The sequence below is a fragment of the Crassostrea angulata genome, chromosome 6 (genome assembly GCF_025612915.1).
Source record: "Crassostrea angulata isolate pt1a10 chromosome 6, ASM2561291v2, whole genome shotgun sequence".
In the NCBI taxonomy this organism is placed as follows: Eukaryota; Metazoa; Mollusca; class Bivalvia; order Ostreida; family Ostreidae; genus Magallana; species Magallana angulata.
Window position 1 is genome coordinate 34,896,586 of NC_069116.1, and position 19,622 is coordinate 34,916,207.

At 33.8% G+C, this 19,622-nt stretch overlaps 1 protein-coding gene across 1 annotated transcript in view; it reads right to left on the reverse strand.

Moving 5' to 3' along the window:
• Nucleotides 1–5,381: 5,381 nt before the first annotated feature.
• Nucleotides 5,382–19,622, reverse strand: part of LOC128188604 (eIF-2-alpha kinase activator GCN1-like) — a 143,046-nt gene continuing 128,805 nt past the window's right edge. Inside the window, exons 43-52 of the mRNA XM_052859768.1 lie at nt 18,851–18,994; nt 18,375–18,644; nt 17,436–17,549; nt 16,210–16,440; nt 15,785–15,978; nt 14,574–14,785; nt 12,865–13,016; nt 12,509–12,610; nt 11,331–11,546; nt 5,382–8,693 (exon numbers count right to left, since the gene is read on the reverse strand). Of these exons, the coding sequence (XP_052715728.1) occupies nt 8,565–8,693; nt 11,331–11,546; nt 12,509–12,610; nt 12,865–13,016; nt 14,574–14,785; nt 15,785–15,978; nt 16,210–16,440; nt 17,436–17,549; nt 18,375–18,644; nt 18,851–18,994 (1,764 nt within the window). The 3' untranslated portion in view covers nt 5,382–8,564. The remainder of the gene's footprint in view (nt 8,694–11,330; nt 11,547–12,508; nt 12,611–12,864; nt 13,017–14,573; nt 14,786–15,784; nt 15,979–16,209; nt 16,441–17,435; nt 17,550–18,374; nt 18,645–18,850; nt 18,995–19,622) is intronic.

Consider the following 19,622-nt stretch of genomic DNA (forward strand, 5'->3'; position numbering starts at 1 on the left):
AGAGAGAGAGAGAGAGAGAGAGAGAGAGAGAGAGAGAGAGAGAGAGAGAGAGCCCGGTCCCTGTTTGTAGACGTGCAATTTCCCACTTTCAAATCTAATGGTTTGACTATATGCAATATATCTGCATAGTTTTTTTGACAGTTTATTTTTTCTCTTTATTCCTTTTTAATTAATTCAAAATGTCCTATGTTTATTTCCTCCCTACTCATGCATACACTTACCTGCCGGCTGCCTACTGTACGTTCATGAACAATTACCTTAAAAAGGGATCGATATGACAGTAAAATATGGCTCTTGCTTATATATTTATATAATCTCTATATAAAAAAGAATTAAAAACAACTCAACGAGGCAGGTATCGCAGTCTATACTGAAATAGCTAGTACACGCATTTCAGATATTTGATCCACCTCTAAATTTATCCCGGGAAATATAGCGCGAGAGCACTGTGAAGTCATCCATGACCGTTTTTTTTCTTTGTTTACGTATCTCGACTCAATACCACCCCTGCGAATGTTATTTAAGCATTGAATCATTATTTTATGAAAGATATAGTCTCATAACTGCAGCGGTGTGTGCATACAAATTGAGTAACGCGCGCTAGCGTTTACCTGCTTGTGAGAAAACATACCTTGAAAATTTGTCCACGTGATCCATAGGTTTTATAGTTTTATTTCTAAAATTTATTTAAGATTCGTCTGCGCGGTAATAATGTTATCGTGTTTCAAATACAGTGTCATTAATAAAATCAAGCAACGCCATTTCAATGAGATATATAGTAAAATGCACATTTTAACCGAGAAACGCATTACAAAACTATGCTCTAAACTTTTAAACGATTCAGACGAAATTAATCATACTCAACACAAAAACAGAGGAGATAATTATGAATTAATTCATAAAATAATATCAGTATGTGTTCTCGGCCAATTTTTGGCAAAAAAACTTTAACTTGAAGATTTAAAAGATTTCTCAAAACCTTATATTTTCATTACGACGTTAGCCTGACGTCATCATTTACTTACTTCTTAGAACACCAAAATTGAAATGCATTTATTGACAAGACTAGCTGTTTAACACATTTTAGAACATGTAAATGCTTATTAGACATTATTGTGAATGTTATCAAATACAATTAATGTAAGGCTGTAAAGATACAGAAAATTACTATTTTTGTTTTTATGAAACTCTGAGTCAATCAATGCAAAAATAAAATGCCAGGCAACTACTGACATTATAAGTAAGTAATCGAATTAAAACAGTTATCTCAAGCCAAAAGAAATTTAAGAATTTAATCGGTAGTACCGATTACGGAATTTTCGGCACTTGATATTATAAATCTTTGTATAAACAGTCATAAACCGCATATAAGCTTTTTAAAATATTTTCTTTTATACTTCTAAATATCTCATTTGTCGTTTTAAAAAAAAAATTATGAGTTTACGGTCAACTCTTTACGTCGATTCCTATTGTGACGTCAGCAAACCCGCGAGCTACGTTAAAGTAATGGAAGAGCCACTGTAACAGCCACAAGCGTGAACTTTGATTCTCGCTTGTGACGGTGCATTTTACAGCGTTCAACGTTTGTGACGTCATAATAAAACTAGTCATTCTAACCTTTGAGTACGTACCCTGTGTGTGTTACGGTCTTTAAGGAATGAATTCAATATTTATTTGTTTTATACGATATAAAATGGTTTGGGGCAGTTTACGCTTTATAAACCGCGAAGCGGTTTATAAAAAAGCGTAAACTGTTTTTTACACTTCATTGTAGATAAAAACGATCATTTAACCTTTAAAATGACGTAATATTGTACAAAATTCAAACGTAACGTCAGGCGTATTGATACGTTTTTGACGTTAGTCTTACTATGACGTAGGCAACATTCTTTATACGATATAAAATAATTTTTTAGCCAATCAGAAAGCGCGTTACAACTAGAATTAAATTATTATAACTGCAGTGTCTTTTCACACACTTTACATGCAAAAAATATTTGGAATGTAAATATTGTCATTTAAATTTTAGACCACGTGGTTTTATTTGACCCTTTCTGTTTCGCAGTAAATCGTGCCTCGTATTTATAGTCTATTTCATGGTTTATTGATTTTAAACTTTTATCTTCATCAATTGGTGGATAAAATGTGTTCTAGAAATAAATGTGACAATTAATACAAAAAAAAAATTTTTGTCTGCTGTTGCAACAATTAACATGCTTAGTAGAGACCCCCCTTGAGGATTTATTTTCGATCCGCGCCCGATCTATTAATAGTATCAATAGTGCAACAGACTATACTATTTTATGCAGAATGTTCCTTGAAAATGACTCGATATGCTAAGTTTTTATGCAAAACAGACACCCAATATTTTTTCCAAAAACATGGAATTGCACACCACAAGCATCATTTATTAAGCAACCCAATGTTTATATTTTCAACCACTCTACACTTGGTTGAACACGAACGATAACTCTTTTCTGTATATTATCGTTTAATATCAATAACAGCTGTATGGTAAAATAAGACGTACATCTTAAAAGATTGTCATGTTTTAACATAAATCAAAGTAGGATATGATATGAAAAAACGACCAGTACTTACGTATTTTGAGAATATTATCCGACCACCTATACTTCCGCTCGAAATTTTACAGGAACTGAACAAATCTCGGTGAAATCTCGTAAACTTTCATTCGAGCACCTCTGGATTTATTACAAACTTAGCAACGATAAAGAAAACATTCCGAACACATTCGCAGGGGTGAATGCGAAGGTATGGAAGTAGCCTATGTAACAAATCTCTTGGGTCTCGCCAAAGCTTGTGCGGTACTCAAAACGTGTCTTCAAACCTCAAGACACCGTAAATTACGAGTTAAATGTCGGCCATTTTGGCATAGCACCACGGGTGGAAACATTAGAGAAGCATTATGGGACGAAGACAAAAAAATTTTGTTTGATGAATCTGTAGGTTTAGCTGGTTCGTTTTCCCGCGCACACTGGTTCTTCGCTCGCTATTATAACTTTAACATGTGATAATATCACATAAAACTGCTGTAAAATATATCAATTTCGTTGTGGGCGACGGCTGCGGACACATTTTCCTCTTCAAAAAACTATCTTAGAATATGCCAAAATGTCTAAGTCATAATTATATTTTGAAACAAGATAAAAGTTTTTAACCTGGTACTTTATATACACACCAATCGCAACTTCTCGGGCCTTTCCGGCGAGCTCGGAAAAACACCTCGAATGTATTACCTTGGCGTCTTTGACAACCCCTCTTTTTGTAAAACTTGAAATAAATAGAACACATTTTACGATCTGTTGAGATGTGAGCTTTACTTCATTAAAGTAAACGATATACACTAAAATATAGCACAGACTGTCTAGCCGATACTTATTTTAATGGGAAGCGACTCCATTTTGTATAAAATTCTAACATCCGTTGATGTTAAGGAAGGAGTCTTCTCGTTATCAAACATACTTCTAGTAATAAGAAATTCATGAAATTTTGACACAGTCAAACGGATCATATTACTAAATGATTCTATCAGTTTAATCAAATATGACCTTTTTGTTTTCGCATAAAGGTCAGGTCAAGGTCACTACCTTTTTCCTCAACATAAAGGATGATAAAAATAAGTGTATAGCTCTTTGCAGTTATATAGACATTTGTTTAAGATTTGAAAATTCTATTCTTAAATGATATGATAGAATATCAGAATGTTTATCAGCTTATGCTAATAAATTGGAATAAATATTCATATTAAAATTGATATTACTTGGCCCGCATTTCCTCTAATTTTCTTAAATTTTGAAGAAATTTTGATTATTTTTTTGTGCTTCTAATAATAAAATATTTCCGAGCTTGCCGGAAAGGCCCGAGAAGTTGCGATTGATATACACACATGTTCAAGGTAGTCTGTGTATTTTTATGAGATTTAAACAACTTTTGAATTTTAAGGCAAATATTGAAAGAAACTGTACCTTCTTCTTTGTATATAGTAGCATCGTCATTTAAATACAGTAAAGTGACTATTCATTTTTTTTTTTATAAAAAGTTTATACTCGATAGAACCACATTACTACTCGTTCGGTCGGATATTTGTGGTTAGTTGATGGTTTGCACCACGCAGAAGTTCGGTAATATCAGAGACATAAATATTTTAACGTTACGCAACACAGATGATATAGTATGAACATTAACTGAAAGAATTTTATAAGTCTCTCCAGAGACATATTTTAATTATTAATATTGTTTTATATTATGTTATTAATGTCTCTGGTCTCTCAAAGGGAATGAAGTGTTCATGAAGATATAAAAAAAACAACCTGTGGTTAAATAATATCTGTATCAAATGCACCATGGCCTAAATCTGAGCCGATTTTGCACATCTCTCTTTGAATATAGGTCTGTAGTATAATATTTTGTTTTCTTCAGAGCTCAACAATGTACACTCATGCACGAGTAATTTGGTCAGGTTAATCCATACTTGCATAATAACTATCATCTACATTGCTAATACAAGACTAATGTAAGACTAAATTTGGAAAATGTGCATAGTGACATATTCTAATTTCTTATGTTTTTTAATACTATATCATACTAGGCCCAGTACCGTACATGAATAATTAATTAGTTTCATAATTATTGTTGATGATACATGTATGTCACTGGCACTAACTTTCCCAACAATGTACAGTGCGTAAATTCTTTGTAATAGTAATCGATATATTATGGGAGGATGCATAGTATTACAGACCCAAGTTTACACAGGATGCTCTTATACTATTATTTTGTACAAATCTTTTACACTAATTACAGTTAACTCATAAACCAAACTGACTTCAATTATAATATTATGCCTTCCTTCAAAGAATGATAAGAATTGACGAATTTGTCAAGCTAATTTATCGGTTTTTTAAAGAAAAGATTGCATGTAAACAGAAATTATCTATCAAATGTTGATATATGGACCTCTTTGGCAAACTTTTTGGAGATGACAGTAAAATATGTGGAGACTTGTTCTAAGCTATTGAAAACACTTTACCCACAAGCGCTATGAGCAAGAATATAATTAGGATCTTTGATATATGGGTGAATGGACTTATTGGTAGATATGGACCGAATGGGCACAGGGAGAGAGAAAGTTACTCAAGACATTGCCAAGGAACTTTAATACAAATCTGCTATGCATTCACCAGGAAAACTGATTTAAGGTCACTAATTAAACCACAGAATGAAGTTGGTGACAGATTGGGTCACTGGGGAGAGAAATACATTCTGGACTATAGCAATGCCAGACGGGTCACTATACAGGACATACAGAGGCATTTCCTAAATTTATGAAGTGCATGTCCATTCAAAATTAAAAACAGAACTATCAACATTGATTAATTTTATTTCAATGATGAACATTGCAAACACACATAGCACTGTACCCATCAGGTCCACTGTTCCACTCATCTGATGTATAAACAATATATTCTCATCTGTGAATACTCTGCACATTGTTTAAATACTTTACCATAAAATGTGTCATAAATATAACTATAGAACTGCACAGTTGTACATGTATATAGAAAATGATGACAAATTAAAGACACCTTGAATAAACTCAACATACAATTTAACACATTAATTAACAAGAGGCCCATGGGCCACATTGCTCACCTGAGCAACAAATAGGTATGGTAAAATCAGCTTAACAGAGTCATAATACAAGCTATCTGGACAATGTAGTATAATACATGTATATCCTGTATAAATAAAAGTCCTTTTACCCTGGATATTTTTTTTGTTCATTAAGTCCCTTTTCTAACAGGATGATTTTATAGTCATATCACTTGTTGAGCATTTCAGTTCTCAAAAAGATCCAAAAAAATTGTATATATATGGGATATGAACCTACATCAAACTCTGAACCCCTTTTGTGGCCAAAGAATCGTCAAAGAGCCAAAGCCTAAACAATTTGAAAGAATCAGCAATATGTGAGAATGCTTGCATTTAAGTAAAACCATATATCATAACATTTCATTTTTTTTTGTGAATAATTAAAATATTTCCCTTTTTAAAATTGGAATCCAAATGTGGCCCCACCCTACTCCTCAAGATTTTGATTTGAAAGAATTTAAATCTACATTATCTGAGATTGCTTTCAGTAAAGTAACAGCTTTTCTAGGCAAGTGGTTTTTAGAAAAAGATATCTTAAAAATTTTCTTTTGTAAATTTTTGCCCCTCCCCCAATGTTGTGACCCCATTCTACCCCTGGGGACCATAATTTTAACTTTGAACAAACTTGAATCTACCCTACCTGAGGATGCTTCCACACAAGTTTCAGCTTTCCTGGCTGATTAGTTTCTGAGAAGAAGATTTTAAAGGGGCATGGTCACGATTTTGGTCAAGTTTTATTTTCTGTTTTTATTATTTACAATGCTTTAGGAGTGCACTTTTAATAATAAAATGAAATTTGAGAGTCAGTCATAGAGTTATAAGCAAGATACAGAGCTCACAATTCTTTGAAATGTAAACAAGGCTCGTGCCCTGTTTTTGTTTACATAGGTTCAATACACCTGTAAAAAATCTTTTAAAGATGCTTTTGTATCTTCTTACTCATTTTAAGCGTAAATAAACAGCTCCTAATGTTTAATACATTCATTCCAGGTCTAAAACGGGAATTTTCACCATAACAATCAAAATGTAAACAAAAGCTTTTAAAAGCTTTGTTTACATAGCAAATGTGACTTGCTTATAACTCAACGAATGATAATTCAAATTTTGGTTGCTTATTAAAAATGTCTTACTTAACCATTGTAAACATTAAAATCGTAAAAAAAAAAATTTGACCAAAATCGTGACCATGTCCCTTTAAAAGATTTTTACTACATATTCCTATGTAAAAGTTTGACCCCCCCTTCTCCCCAAATTGTAGGTCAACTCTACCCAAGGTATCATTATTTTTACAAATTTGTATCTACACTTCATAACGATGCTTCCATACAAGTTTCAGCTTTCCTAGCTGAATGATTTCTGAAAAGATTTTTAAAGATTTACTCTATATATATTTTATGTAAAACTTTGACTCCCTTTGTGGCCCCACCTTACTCCCCGGGACCATGATTTGAACAAACTTTAATCTACACAATCTGAGTATGCTGAACATACAAGTTTCAGCTTTTCTAGCCGAATGGTTTATGAGAAGAAGAATTTAAAAGGTTTACACCATATATTTTATATGAAATTTTGACCCCATTGTGGCCCCACCCTACCACAGGGGATCATGATTTGAACAAACTTGAATCTACCCTACCTGAGGATGCTTCCACACAAGTTTCAGCTTTCCTGGCTGATTAGTTTCTGAGAAGAAGATTTTAAAAGATTTACACTATATATTCCTATGTAAAAGTTTGATCCCCTCATTGTGGCCCCACCCTACACTACATGATGATGCTTCCACACCAGTTTCTGCTTTCCTGACTGAATGGTTTCTGAAAAGATGATTTTTAAAGATTTACTCTATATATTCTATATAAAACTTTGACCCCCATTGTGGCCCATCCTTACCCCTGGGGACCATGATTTGAACAAACTTTAATCTACACTATCTGAGGATGCTTCCACACAAATTTCAGCTTTTCTGTCCAAATGGTTTTTGAGAAGAAAATTTTTGAAAAATATCAACAAATTTTCAATAAATCCTAATTATCTCCCCTTGTAAGAGAGAATGGCCCTTCATTTTAATAAACTTCAATCCCCTTTACCCTGCAATGGTGTTTTGTGCCAAGTTTGGTTGAAATTGGCCCAGTGGTTCTGGAGAAGAAGTCAAAAATGTAAAAAAATTACAGACGGACGGACAGACAGACGCCGGACAAAAAGTGATCAGAAAAGCTCACTTGAGCTTTCAGCTCAGGTGAGCTAAAAACTTAAGCATAAACAAAAACATGTTTCTTACATAGAATTATATTTTCCTGAAAAAAAAAAACCCCTAAAAACAAAACATACTCAGTAAATAACTAAAAATCCTTTCCACCAGCAACCAAATTCGTCAACTATCATGTGCATGAAAATTCTTCTTACATGTTTATGGTTTAATTCTAACACATTTCTTCCCTTTCTATTTAACAAAGAACTAATTCTGCACATGTTGGACACAGCTTAATAACATTCACTCAGTCTCTATTTATATCTGTAGTTGAGTATAACAACATCCGAGATTACATTATATTAAAGCATTGTAAATCATTAATTGACAATCAATAACAATCTTTTTTAAAGTAAAAAAGAAAAATATTACAGATCACAAACAACTGCCGTATCTATGTTTGGGCACATAATTGTTTTCTAATGCTGGTGAAATGTTTTAATGAATGAAATAGAAAATGAAATTGAAAATTAACAAAGGAAAAATAATGTCAACATTTTACCAACTCAAACAGATTTTCTGATATAATATTATAGCAATGTTTTTTTTTTTCATCATGCGGCTGACATGAGGGGAGAAAAGTCAACGAACAGGACATTAGTGCTTCAAGTTCACTGATTAGCCTGCCCTGTGTCACCTGACTTCATTTCAATATTGTGTCGTCTATTTCATCCAATGATGGCTCAGGTTGTTTGCATAGTTTGTTAAGAGACTTGGTAACAACGTCACTCAAAGAATCGTGCATTCCCACATCCAGTTCAGCAAGAATTTGCTGTAAAAAAACAAATGAAAACATTTAAAAAACCTTTAAAAATGTCAAGCATGTTTGTCAACCAATACACAATTAAAGGAGAAGACCATACGTTTTCTGACTCGTTTATTCTGATTACCATTAATAGGACCCTAAAAGAATTACAGATACAAAATTTTACAACTTTTCTCAGGAACTTTCACTTTGACATTCAAGAATAAACAAACCATTTTAACTTTCTTCTAGAGTATCTGGGAAATATTTACATCATAAAAGGGTACATAATTATCAAAGTTCAGCACTTTCTGTCCTGCTTTTTGTGTCTTTAATTCAAGCTCACATTAACGTGATTAAAACAATGCATATATACAAGTAAAAGTTTTAATTTGTGCTTTAATTTATGGCATTACAAGACAGTTACAAAGTGGTACCGCACACCAAGTATACAATTTTGCCTACAATATAGTGCTTTTTGTAAACATCAGACATTTTTCATGTACGATATTTAGTTAAAATATATTTAAAGAAACACAAAATACACAATTACCAGTTTAAAAGAATCTTTATCATCTTACACTATATCATTAAAATCTTAAGGTTTTGTTAGGGATATACAGGAAAATAGTATATAACTAGACAACATTGAGATGGTGACCATCTCAAAGGGCCCCGCTTACATAGTGGACAATATGATGAAAAGAATTTCAGAGAATTTTGCTTTGACCTTGACTTATAACTTCCAAATTTTCCACCTGGCATAAAATATCTAATTCAATCACATTACCACTTACATACAGACATTTTAATTTGTTCAATCTGAACAGATTAACCAAATGGGCAATAATCTATGGTCTGAAACTGATTATAAGGAGATCTGCTATGGCCTTCACATTGACTTGGTTCAAGGTCAATGCAAGCCATTAACCAAAAAGCTCTGCTTAAGTAAAGACTAAATGGAGAGTATATATATGCTCTTTAAAAAAGGATTTTTGTTTGATCTGTTATGACCTTGACACTTATTCTACAAACATCATATAATGTCACTGCACACTCTTTAATCAAAGGCACTAGTGAGTGAAGTATGAGTCAGATTGGAGAAAAGGGAGAGAAGATATGCTACGGACAAGGATTTTTCATATAATTCTGCTATGACCTTCACTTTTGGCCTTAAAAATTGGTTCAAGGTCACTACACACCCTTTATTCATAAGCTCTGTTTATTTGAAGTATGAGCCAAATAAGGCTAAGTGGGAAGTATATATTCTCTGAAAAAAGGATTTTTGCACGGTACAATATGACCATGACCTACAAACTTTATTCAAGGTCACTGCACACTCTATGACCATAGACACAATGTGAGTGAAGTATGAGCTAGATTGGATCAATGGGAGAGAAGACATGCTCCGGACAAGGATTTTATTTAAAATTCTGCTATGACCTTAACCTTAGACCTAGAAACACAGTTCAAGGTCACTGCACACCCTTTACCCAAAGGCACTCTGTGGGTGAAGTATGAGCCAGATGGGCCTGGGCCAAAGGGAGAGAAGATATGCTCCGGACAAGCCATCTTGGATGGACAGACTGATCACTATAGACAGCCCGCAGAGTGGGGCCCTAATAAAAAGTTGGATATTTGACAATTTTAACCACTTTAAACCATAGAAATCCAATTAAAATTATGTCCTACAGGTATTGTAGTACACGTTTACATTGAATTAATTTTAATCTAACATGGTCTTCATACTGAAAATTAGACAAATATTTCAATTACCGATAGTGACTTTTCTAACACAATCACATACCGGTAAATAGCCACAGATATTGAAAAGAAATTCTATGAAAGTGTTAAAGCCCCAAGTTCAGGGGAATTTAATGCAGCCACTGTATGACACACACTGCTTGTTTTAAACTCAATTTAATTGGTTTTTTTATCAGAATCTATCACCTAGCATTAGATTCAGCTGTATATAGAGCAGCTGAGTTGCAGAGCCGTCAGCTCAGCACTGCTGGTATATCACTGACTTTCATTGATAAACACCAATTGCTAACTTTTTATGTAATATTTCTCAAATTAATACAATTAATTAACAGTAGCAATTATTTATCACAGCAAATAAACCATATTTACATAATATTCAGTCACCTATTCCACATCTTCAATATCTTGAAGGTTTTGCGGACAAGGCTGTTTTAAAATTAGTATGGTCAAGGTATCCAAACCCACTTAGTGTTCCTTACCTTGGACACAAGTGGGAATAAATTTCAACACATTCCTGTTATTTCATTCAGTAATGCTGTAGCTTTTTAGGCAGAGCATCACTGCAGAGTCATAAATCTGACTGGATTGTAACCTTTTGTTGACAGCAGACCCTGATGAAAAAAGTTTCTCCCATGGGAGAAAAACTGGGCTTTAAATGTGGGGCCAAGTGGTAATGCGTAGGTCTTTTTGATTTGGGGGGTCCTTGGATCGATTCAACCAAGTTGTAAATATTTTTTTCTTTTCACATTTTCAAAAATGTGTTAGCTTGTGCATATGAAAATTGAACAAAAACAGAAAATATTCTCTGACCAAAATGAAAATAACACAGTGCAGAGTCGTTTGATTCTGCATCAATCAACATAGTCATATATACCGGTACATCAAAATAAATTCACTGACCTTCAGCAATGCATCTCCCTCCCTGAGTTTCAGGACTGAAATAATGGCATATTCACTGCTAGATTTGACCATGCTGTTCTTTTCCTTGGTGCCCATCACAAGAGCAGGGACCAGGATTTTGATGACAGGCATTGGGAGTGGAGTTTTAGAACTGGCAATCAGGCAAGTCACTTGAGTCACTATCAGCTTCACATCATTGGAGTCTTTCTTTAGTCCCTAGAAGTAGATTTTGTCCCCTTAAGGTGGAATGCTACACCAAAATTTTATTTTGTGGATCGCTAGAGTATCATTTCTGAAGCAATATTGCATTGTTCAAAAAAGAATATATGCCCATAAATTTTTTTTTTTACAATTTTTCTTTGTATTTATCACGAAAAAGTAGAAAATCTATTTAGATTGCAAGTAACGCACTGTAGAGTTTAAAATTTGATGTGAATAAATGCATAATATAAATATCTAACAAATCATGTCCATATTTATGAAAATAAAAAAACTTCTGTTGATAATATTTTATGGCAAATTTTCAAAATCGAACCACACCCGATCGAAATTAAACTGATCCCGACTTGAATGATAAAAAATTTAAATATATAACAATTTCACCCAAAAACTAAGATGTTTGGTTGTAATAGGAGAACAATTGAAAATTCTATTGATTTCTTGTCTGCACATGAAGAAATACTGTTGATTTTCAATTTTTTGCAATTTAGCTCGGGATCAGTTCGTTTTAAATCAGGATCGGCCAAATTTTGAAAATTAGCAATATATATTTCTAAAATTTCGTCAATTTGATTCAATTTCTTTTTAAAAAGTAATTGCCTTATATTTCTTCTCCATAAGACACGTCTCTTTAAAAGATTTCATACATAGGTTAATCTGGTTTGAAAAATATGAACAATAGATTTTTGGTGTAGCATTCCATCTTAATGACTTTCATAAACAATTTCAGACGTCGTTTAACATCAGAAATCATCTACAATAGCATCTCCCTTGTAAGACACGAAGTGCTGTTTTATTGAATTGTATTCGTAGAAACATTTGTATTGCATTGATAACACATTTCTGTATTATCAATACCGAAATGTGTTATCAATGCAATACAAATGTATTGATATACAAATGTATTGATAAGTCTTGACAGTGATTACACACATCACAATGCAGATGGAATGGTTTACCTTGATCAACAGACTGACTAGTTCTGGGCTAAGCTCTGAGGACATGCTCTGATGTAGAAGTGCATAGCCAAGCCCTCTCAGTCCACTCTGGCAAAGGGGCACCTGCAAAAGAAGACAGTACTTGGTATTTGGTGCTACATTAAATGCAAAACTGCAGATATATTGACAGCAGAAGAAGTATTAATTAAACTACCGGTACATTGTGAATCTGACACCGTAACAATATTAACCCTTTAACAATTTTAATCCTTTAGGATTCTGATAAAAAATTACACTGATACCGTGCAGCAGTTATTTTTTCATATATCAAGTAATATGAAGTATTCAAAATGTTATGAATAGAAACAACCAGATACCTTGTCAGAGTCGATCAGACCAGACAGACACTTGATGATGTCCGGTTGGAAGGTGGGGGTCCAGATCTTTGGTGCTGCCTCCTTGAGGGCCACGGCTAGAGCCTGACCCCGTCCATGTCTTAGCGTCCAGTCTATTCCACTCTCTGCTGTATCTGATCAACATCAAATATACCAACTTCACAGCGAATTAACTATCGACACAGATTATATCACTTACTTTACAGAAATGTGTTATTAGATTATTAGAATTTATGATGGCTCAATTTTACCAGCAAATTATGAAATAATCAAAGTACATTGTATTGTAAAGGCAAAGAAACTAAGGTGGCTCACTACATCTGGAAATAGTTTCTCAAATCAGAAGAAAATTACTTGAGTATTATGAATAGCATGATGCATAAAAAGTATAAAAGTCAAATAAGTGAAAAAAATGGATGAAAAATATGATTGTCAAAAAAATATGAACAAAAGTCCCAATGCGGATTCGAACTTATGATTTGCGGATCACAAGCCCGATACTTTATCTACTGAGCTAAGATGATATACAAGAACAACCAAATAGATTAACTGATATAAACAGTTGAAGGAAACGTTTAAATCACCATCTTGTGACGTAGCGTCAAAATACGTCTTAAAGCTGACATGAATTCATAAAAGCATTTGGTCGCCATATAAGTTTCGATCTCCCCTCAATTGCCACTGGGGTATATATAACGGTCGAGAGAATTATGGTAGGTTGCTTTCCGATCGAGGCATTCAGGTTGCACGGACTTCTAAATGCATGAACTACACATTGTAGTAAAATGTTTGTAAAAAAGAATAAAGAAAACTACAATCAATAAAACACAAAATTATCTATTCTTTTAAATCATTTCCAAGGTATCCGTATTACCTTGCACAGAGTGTGCTGCCTTACTTCGAAAGCACATCGAACAAGTTTGTCCATCATTCAGAGTGCGTAATGTCTGCATCTTTCTGAAGACCACAGATAAATGATAGTAAATCCAAGAAAGTAACAACGTAACACCGTTTCCATCAGTTTCTACAAAAACATTCCGCTTCTAAAATCCATGACGTCATTGAATTTGCTCGATCTGCCACAGTATGTGGTTTGCTCATGTGCGATGTTATAACATACATAAGAAAACTTCTACAAATATCGAGGATTTTTGAAATACATGTGCCTGGATTTCAGTCTGTCTTGTTTTGCATTTCATTGGATATTCCTTATACCAGTGCAGTGGCTGTCATATTATTGTTTCTACAAGTCTTTTTGTCTAATGTAACATGTTCAAGTGAATGAAATACCTGAATGCGGTGAAATGTGTTATCTGCCTAATAAAGGGATTGGGAAGCGATAAGCAGAACAATAGAAATCGATAACTAATATGGCGAAAATCGGAAATAAAAAGGAAATAATGTGTATTTATGAATTCATGTCAGCTTTAATGTAGTGAGGTATTAACTTAAATGCATTTACCATGGGCTTCTGTGTACAATAAGATTTAAAAAGAGGACATTATGGACATTATAATCATTCATTAGTGTATATGCAATTCTGTCAATTTGCCTTTTAGTTTTCAAGAAGAAGTTAAAAATATAAAATTGTTAATTGAGTGACTCAGGTGATTTAAAAATTAAATGAAAATATTACCCTTTTTTTTCATTTACTAGTTTCAATCGAATAATGACATAATTTTTACCAGTACCTAATAACTGTTGAATCATGAGTTCAGTTAATTCTTCTGGGGGTAATATTTTACAAAGAGACCCCACACAGCCTGATACTACAGTCCTGGTGGAATCCTCCTGATTTCCTAGCAGTACCACCAAAGTCGCCATGATGGCTTTCCTGGAGGCATCCGACATTTTTTCACCTGCTCCACTGATACAAAACCTCAAGGCCTGCAGCATGGTGTCCCTGGAAAAGAAACCAAACTGTGTTACACAATAAACCCAGTCTTTTCAGCTTTTGCTGTTAAAAATTATCCCTACTTATAAAATATTTATCATGCATGTATTTCTTAAATATATGTAAATTGTGCTACCATTGAGCAAAAAAAATTGAAATGCAGATAACACTGTTAAAATGAGAGAACAAAATTTATTTGAAACGCACAAAATTGGATGTGCCTTTAACTCATTTATTAAGCCAACTTAACACAAAAAAACCTGCTGGATCAGTGTACATTAAGATGTCTCAACACATTGATAAACAAGGGCACTGCTAAGTGGAGCATCCCCTTGTGACATGAATTATTGTAGGGAGGAATGCATTATATAGGAAAATACATGTAAATGTATCAGATCAGAAAAATATGACAAAAGTATTCATATTGGGGGTGATTACATTTATGTGGTTGTACAGTTTTTTTATTCCTAGCAGAAACTAAACACAAATATGCAGCTATTGATATGAAACAATTTTCCAGTGATAAATGTGCGATATCTGTTAAACTCTCTTCTGATTTTGAACTAGTTCCACTCCAAGTAATATGGAAAAAATTGTCAGAAATTTGACTGCTTGTTTTGATGTAAATCGTTTGCCCATTTCAACTTTTAATCATGGACAATCTTCTAACCCTCCATTACTACAAAACATTTGTTTTTTACCATTACTAGATTGAAATCCCCCCAAAAAATCATTGACAAGCTGTTGATTTGAACTGCATAAGGTATTGATTTACTTCAAGTCGTACATAAAAATACCTGAAATGTCTATTGTCAAGTTGTACACAAAATTCCTCTTTTCATTTCGTTTTTTTTTTTCCAGATAATTTAAGAATATTTAATCAAACTTTAAAATCAATGAGTTTTGTACCCTGAAAATCCAAACAGAGGAATTTTGGTTCCAAGAGAGATGCCCACAATAAAACTTATATTGAACTTCGTTTACACAGCTGATTGATCTTTGCTATACCTAACACTCTGGTCTGATGCATTCTTGACAGCGGAATGGAGCTCTGTAAACAGAGGGTCTACCCTTGTGTGAATGACGGTCAGTTTCCCCAGCGCAGATGCAGACTTCAGACGCACTGGTCTTTGGGGATCATTCAGTGCTTTCAAGAAGGTTGTTTGTAGCTGAGGAAGGAATGGCTTCAGTTGAACTCCAACCTACAAAATGCAAATTACATAAATCAAGTGATGATCTTATAGATTTCGAAGTTTGATATACATTATTTAATGTATACAGTGTATAAAGAATACTATTCTTGGACTAATTTAAAAAATCAAAAAAATTCAGAGTAAAAAGGCTGAAATCACCAAAAGCAAGTAACTTTCAAAACTACATAAATTTGAGAAACATCATATTCCTTAAATTTCCTGTGTAATAATGGAACAAACCTTGGCAAGAAGCAAAGTGAGCGTTTCCAGGACGGCAACTTTGACCTGCCAGGAGAATCTGTCCCCAAGGATACGGATCAGAGGTCCAGTGATGTTGACCACCGAGGGTTTGAGCGCTTCTGCACTGGTGATATTGATTAGCTCTCCTAATCCATCAGCAGCCTGTGCTTTCATTTCCTGGGAGCCATTCAAAATACCTTCTCTGAAGATTGGCAGCACTGGGGCAATTCCCTATAAGACATGGTAATGGGTTACATATATGTAATGTTGCTGAAACTTAATTTTCAGGGAGCTAGGACTATACCCTTTTTAAAGCATTGAAAAATATCACTTAATTGTTATCTAATTTTACCATGGCAAATCTCCCTGCAGCAAGTAAATGGAGTGTTAATTCTCTCATTTCTTGTCCCCAATATTAAGATTTTAGATTAATGCAATTCAATTAAGACAAAATTTATCAAGTATTTATATATATTTACATCTACCAGGTATAATTTCCCCTATTTCTTATGGAAAGTTATAGTTAATTCATAGCTGTATAGAAACAGCCGACTGAAATCTACACGCCCCATTTATCGATTGGTCAAAATCTACAGCGGCTGAAAGTGACAGGACTGAAATTGACATGCCCTGTTTATCAATTGGTCTGAAGCTACAGCGACCTAAGTAAAATCACGGACTGCACGAAATAATCTTGATGATGCCAGACTCATAGTCTCAGAGGAGACAATTTGGCTGTGTCTTTTATCTAACGTACTTATGTACTTTAACAGTAATTTAGTGAATTTTACAAACTTTTCATAATCAAATCATGGCTTTCTTTAATAAAGAAACTACTATACTTCATTTATTTAAACTCATCAAAACCAAGGTTATGATAAGTCTACAAAGAATTGCCCGAACAAGGTCATTTCGGGCTGTCAAGGTCATAAGACAATTTTGTTTTTCTTGATGCATATAAACATTGCTAAAAATCAACTTTTTGAAGTTATTAAGGAAGAAGTGTAAATCTTTGAATATAATAATTTATTTTTTTTGAATGGCACATTAAAAAGACTGTGGTAAAACATAAAATGAACATTCTTAAAATGACATAATACAGATGGATAACCAAACATTTGCAAATGTTGCATTAGTTTGCTAAAATTTAGTCTTGAAAAGGGAAACAACTGATCATTTCCATTGTGCTGTACTTGCTATTCACAAAGAGAAATAACTCTAAATACCTTCTTTGGCAAATTGAATCCAGGCAATTCTTTGCCTTTGTAGTCTGACATTGCATACCGAACAGCTTGTCTTACATCGGCAATGTGTTGGAACATTTCAGTGACATCAATTTTCTATAGAGGGAAACAGAATTATTAAAATTTTGTTTAGTATTTTGACCAAGAAGCCAAACAGTTGGTCTTCCACAGTTAAATTATTAAATATCTAGATTTAATAAGGCGAACGTTTTTTTTTAGTTGGATTACGGATCCGTCGACCAAATTTTTTTTAACTTTTAGAAAAAAAATAAAATGCACTTTTCCAAATTTTATTTTACTGACCGACATAATATAAAAGAAATACAAAAAATAAAATAAAATGACTGGTGAAAAATATCAATAAAAACCACAGAAATTGGTTTCATTCACGAAAAAAATACCTTAACTTTTACACTTTCAGTTTTAAAATTGATCGGGTTTGGAATACGGACTTCTCTATCACACACGTGCCATGTTGTCCAACGGTGGTTTGTGTTTTATCATTTAAATGGCATACTTTCACATATCTGTCGTTTGCAAAAATGACATTAAACTATCATTTAATACCTTGAAACAATGTTGTCCCATGCATACTGTGGGGCAAGCGGTGTCAGAAGTTCTTGAAAGTGAAAGAACCCATGTTTCATAGTTTTGGAAATAAAGTCGTCAGACAGAAGTACGGGTAGCCAAGAATCAACTTGCTGGGTGGAGCAGTCTACAAGTTGCTCCACTCTCCAAGAGTTTGGACAGAAGTTTTTTTTTGGTTTTTTTTTTTCGACCTAATGACCCAATTTTTAAAATATAAAATCCGTAATCCAATTAAAAAAAAAATTTCGCCTAAATGTCCATCCATAAAAAAAATACAGTACATGTACTTGCATATTTAGTTTTTTACATCTTGTAAACACAACACATGCTTACTTTTGTAACTGCATTGAGACAATCCCATGCAGCATGAAGTACTTTCTCTGAGGAGTTAGTAAACAGTCCAATCAGGCCCCGGAACAGTTGCGGCAGATAATCTGCATAATCAGCACTGGTCTTCTCACAGAAAGTATGTAGAATGGCAACAGCGCTCCAGCACTCGCTGGCGGTCGGTAACTGCGAGGCGGACAGAAGTTCCTGCATTACCGTCCTCACCCCCACATCATCAGTGACTGACAGCACCACTGTACGACAATATTCTATTTCCTAAAGAAGGAAAAATTCATTCATGCAACAAATAATATTTTTTAAAAATCACCAAAGCACTAATTAATTTTTTTAAAATATGTATTCTGTTAATTGATCATTACATGTATTAGGAGATACTTATTTTGTAAATATTAAAGCAGTAATTAAGTTGTTATATTAAGTACAATGTAGTTAATAATAAATGAGCATGTTTTACACTTTACCTGAGCTTCCTCGGGAGTATCCATTTTACAGCTCAGTGCTGACAAAAGAGCAGGAAGAATCTTGGATAGATGCTTGGTCAGGGCATCGCCAGCTACTGAGGACAGGAATGACAGAGCTCTGGTATTTACAGGAGGAGCAGTCAACTGGAAAAAAAAAATCCAAAACAATTTTTAATAAAAATGTTTAATCTCACAAGAGCAGTCACTCTGGAAGAAGTTTCAGTCTTAACAAAGAGTTGTCTTTCCTTTTCATCATATTCTAACTGCAAAATTGTGCATTAAACTTTATTTATGTTACACATATTTTGATTCCAAATACAATCCATAATTTAATTTCAACATAATAAAATTTAAAAAATTAAGAAACTGATTAAGTTATTTGTTTTTCATGCAAAAAGAGTGCTGAATCATTCTTAAACATTGATATATAAGAAATTTTAAATACCACCTATATATAACAGTCCAGTGTGCCATTTTCAATTGTGTGGTGGTAATGCTTGCTTACTGGGTTACACACTAGAGTGGCTTTCTCACTCTTTAAAACCTAGGGGAAGGTCTGAGACTAAGGCTATACAACCTCCTAGCAGGGGGCCCTCATAAAAGAGGGGTGGGGAACCCAGAAATAGGCTCCCTCAGGCTCTGCATGAGAAACCCATGGTAGATGCAATAGTGCCTGATGTGGAGTTGGAAATTCCCATGGCCAGCTATTTAAGTATGATTAGCAAGGTGGCACTGTCATAACTCAATTCAGACTACTCTACCCCCACACCTT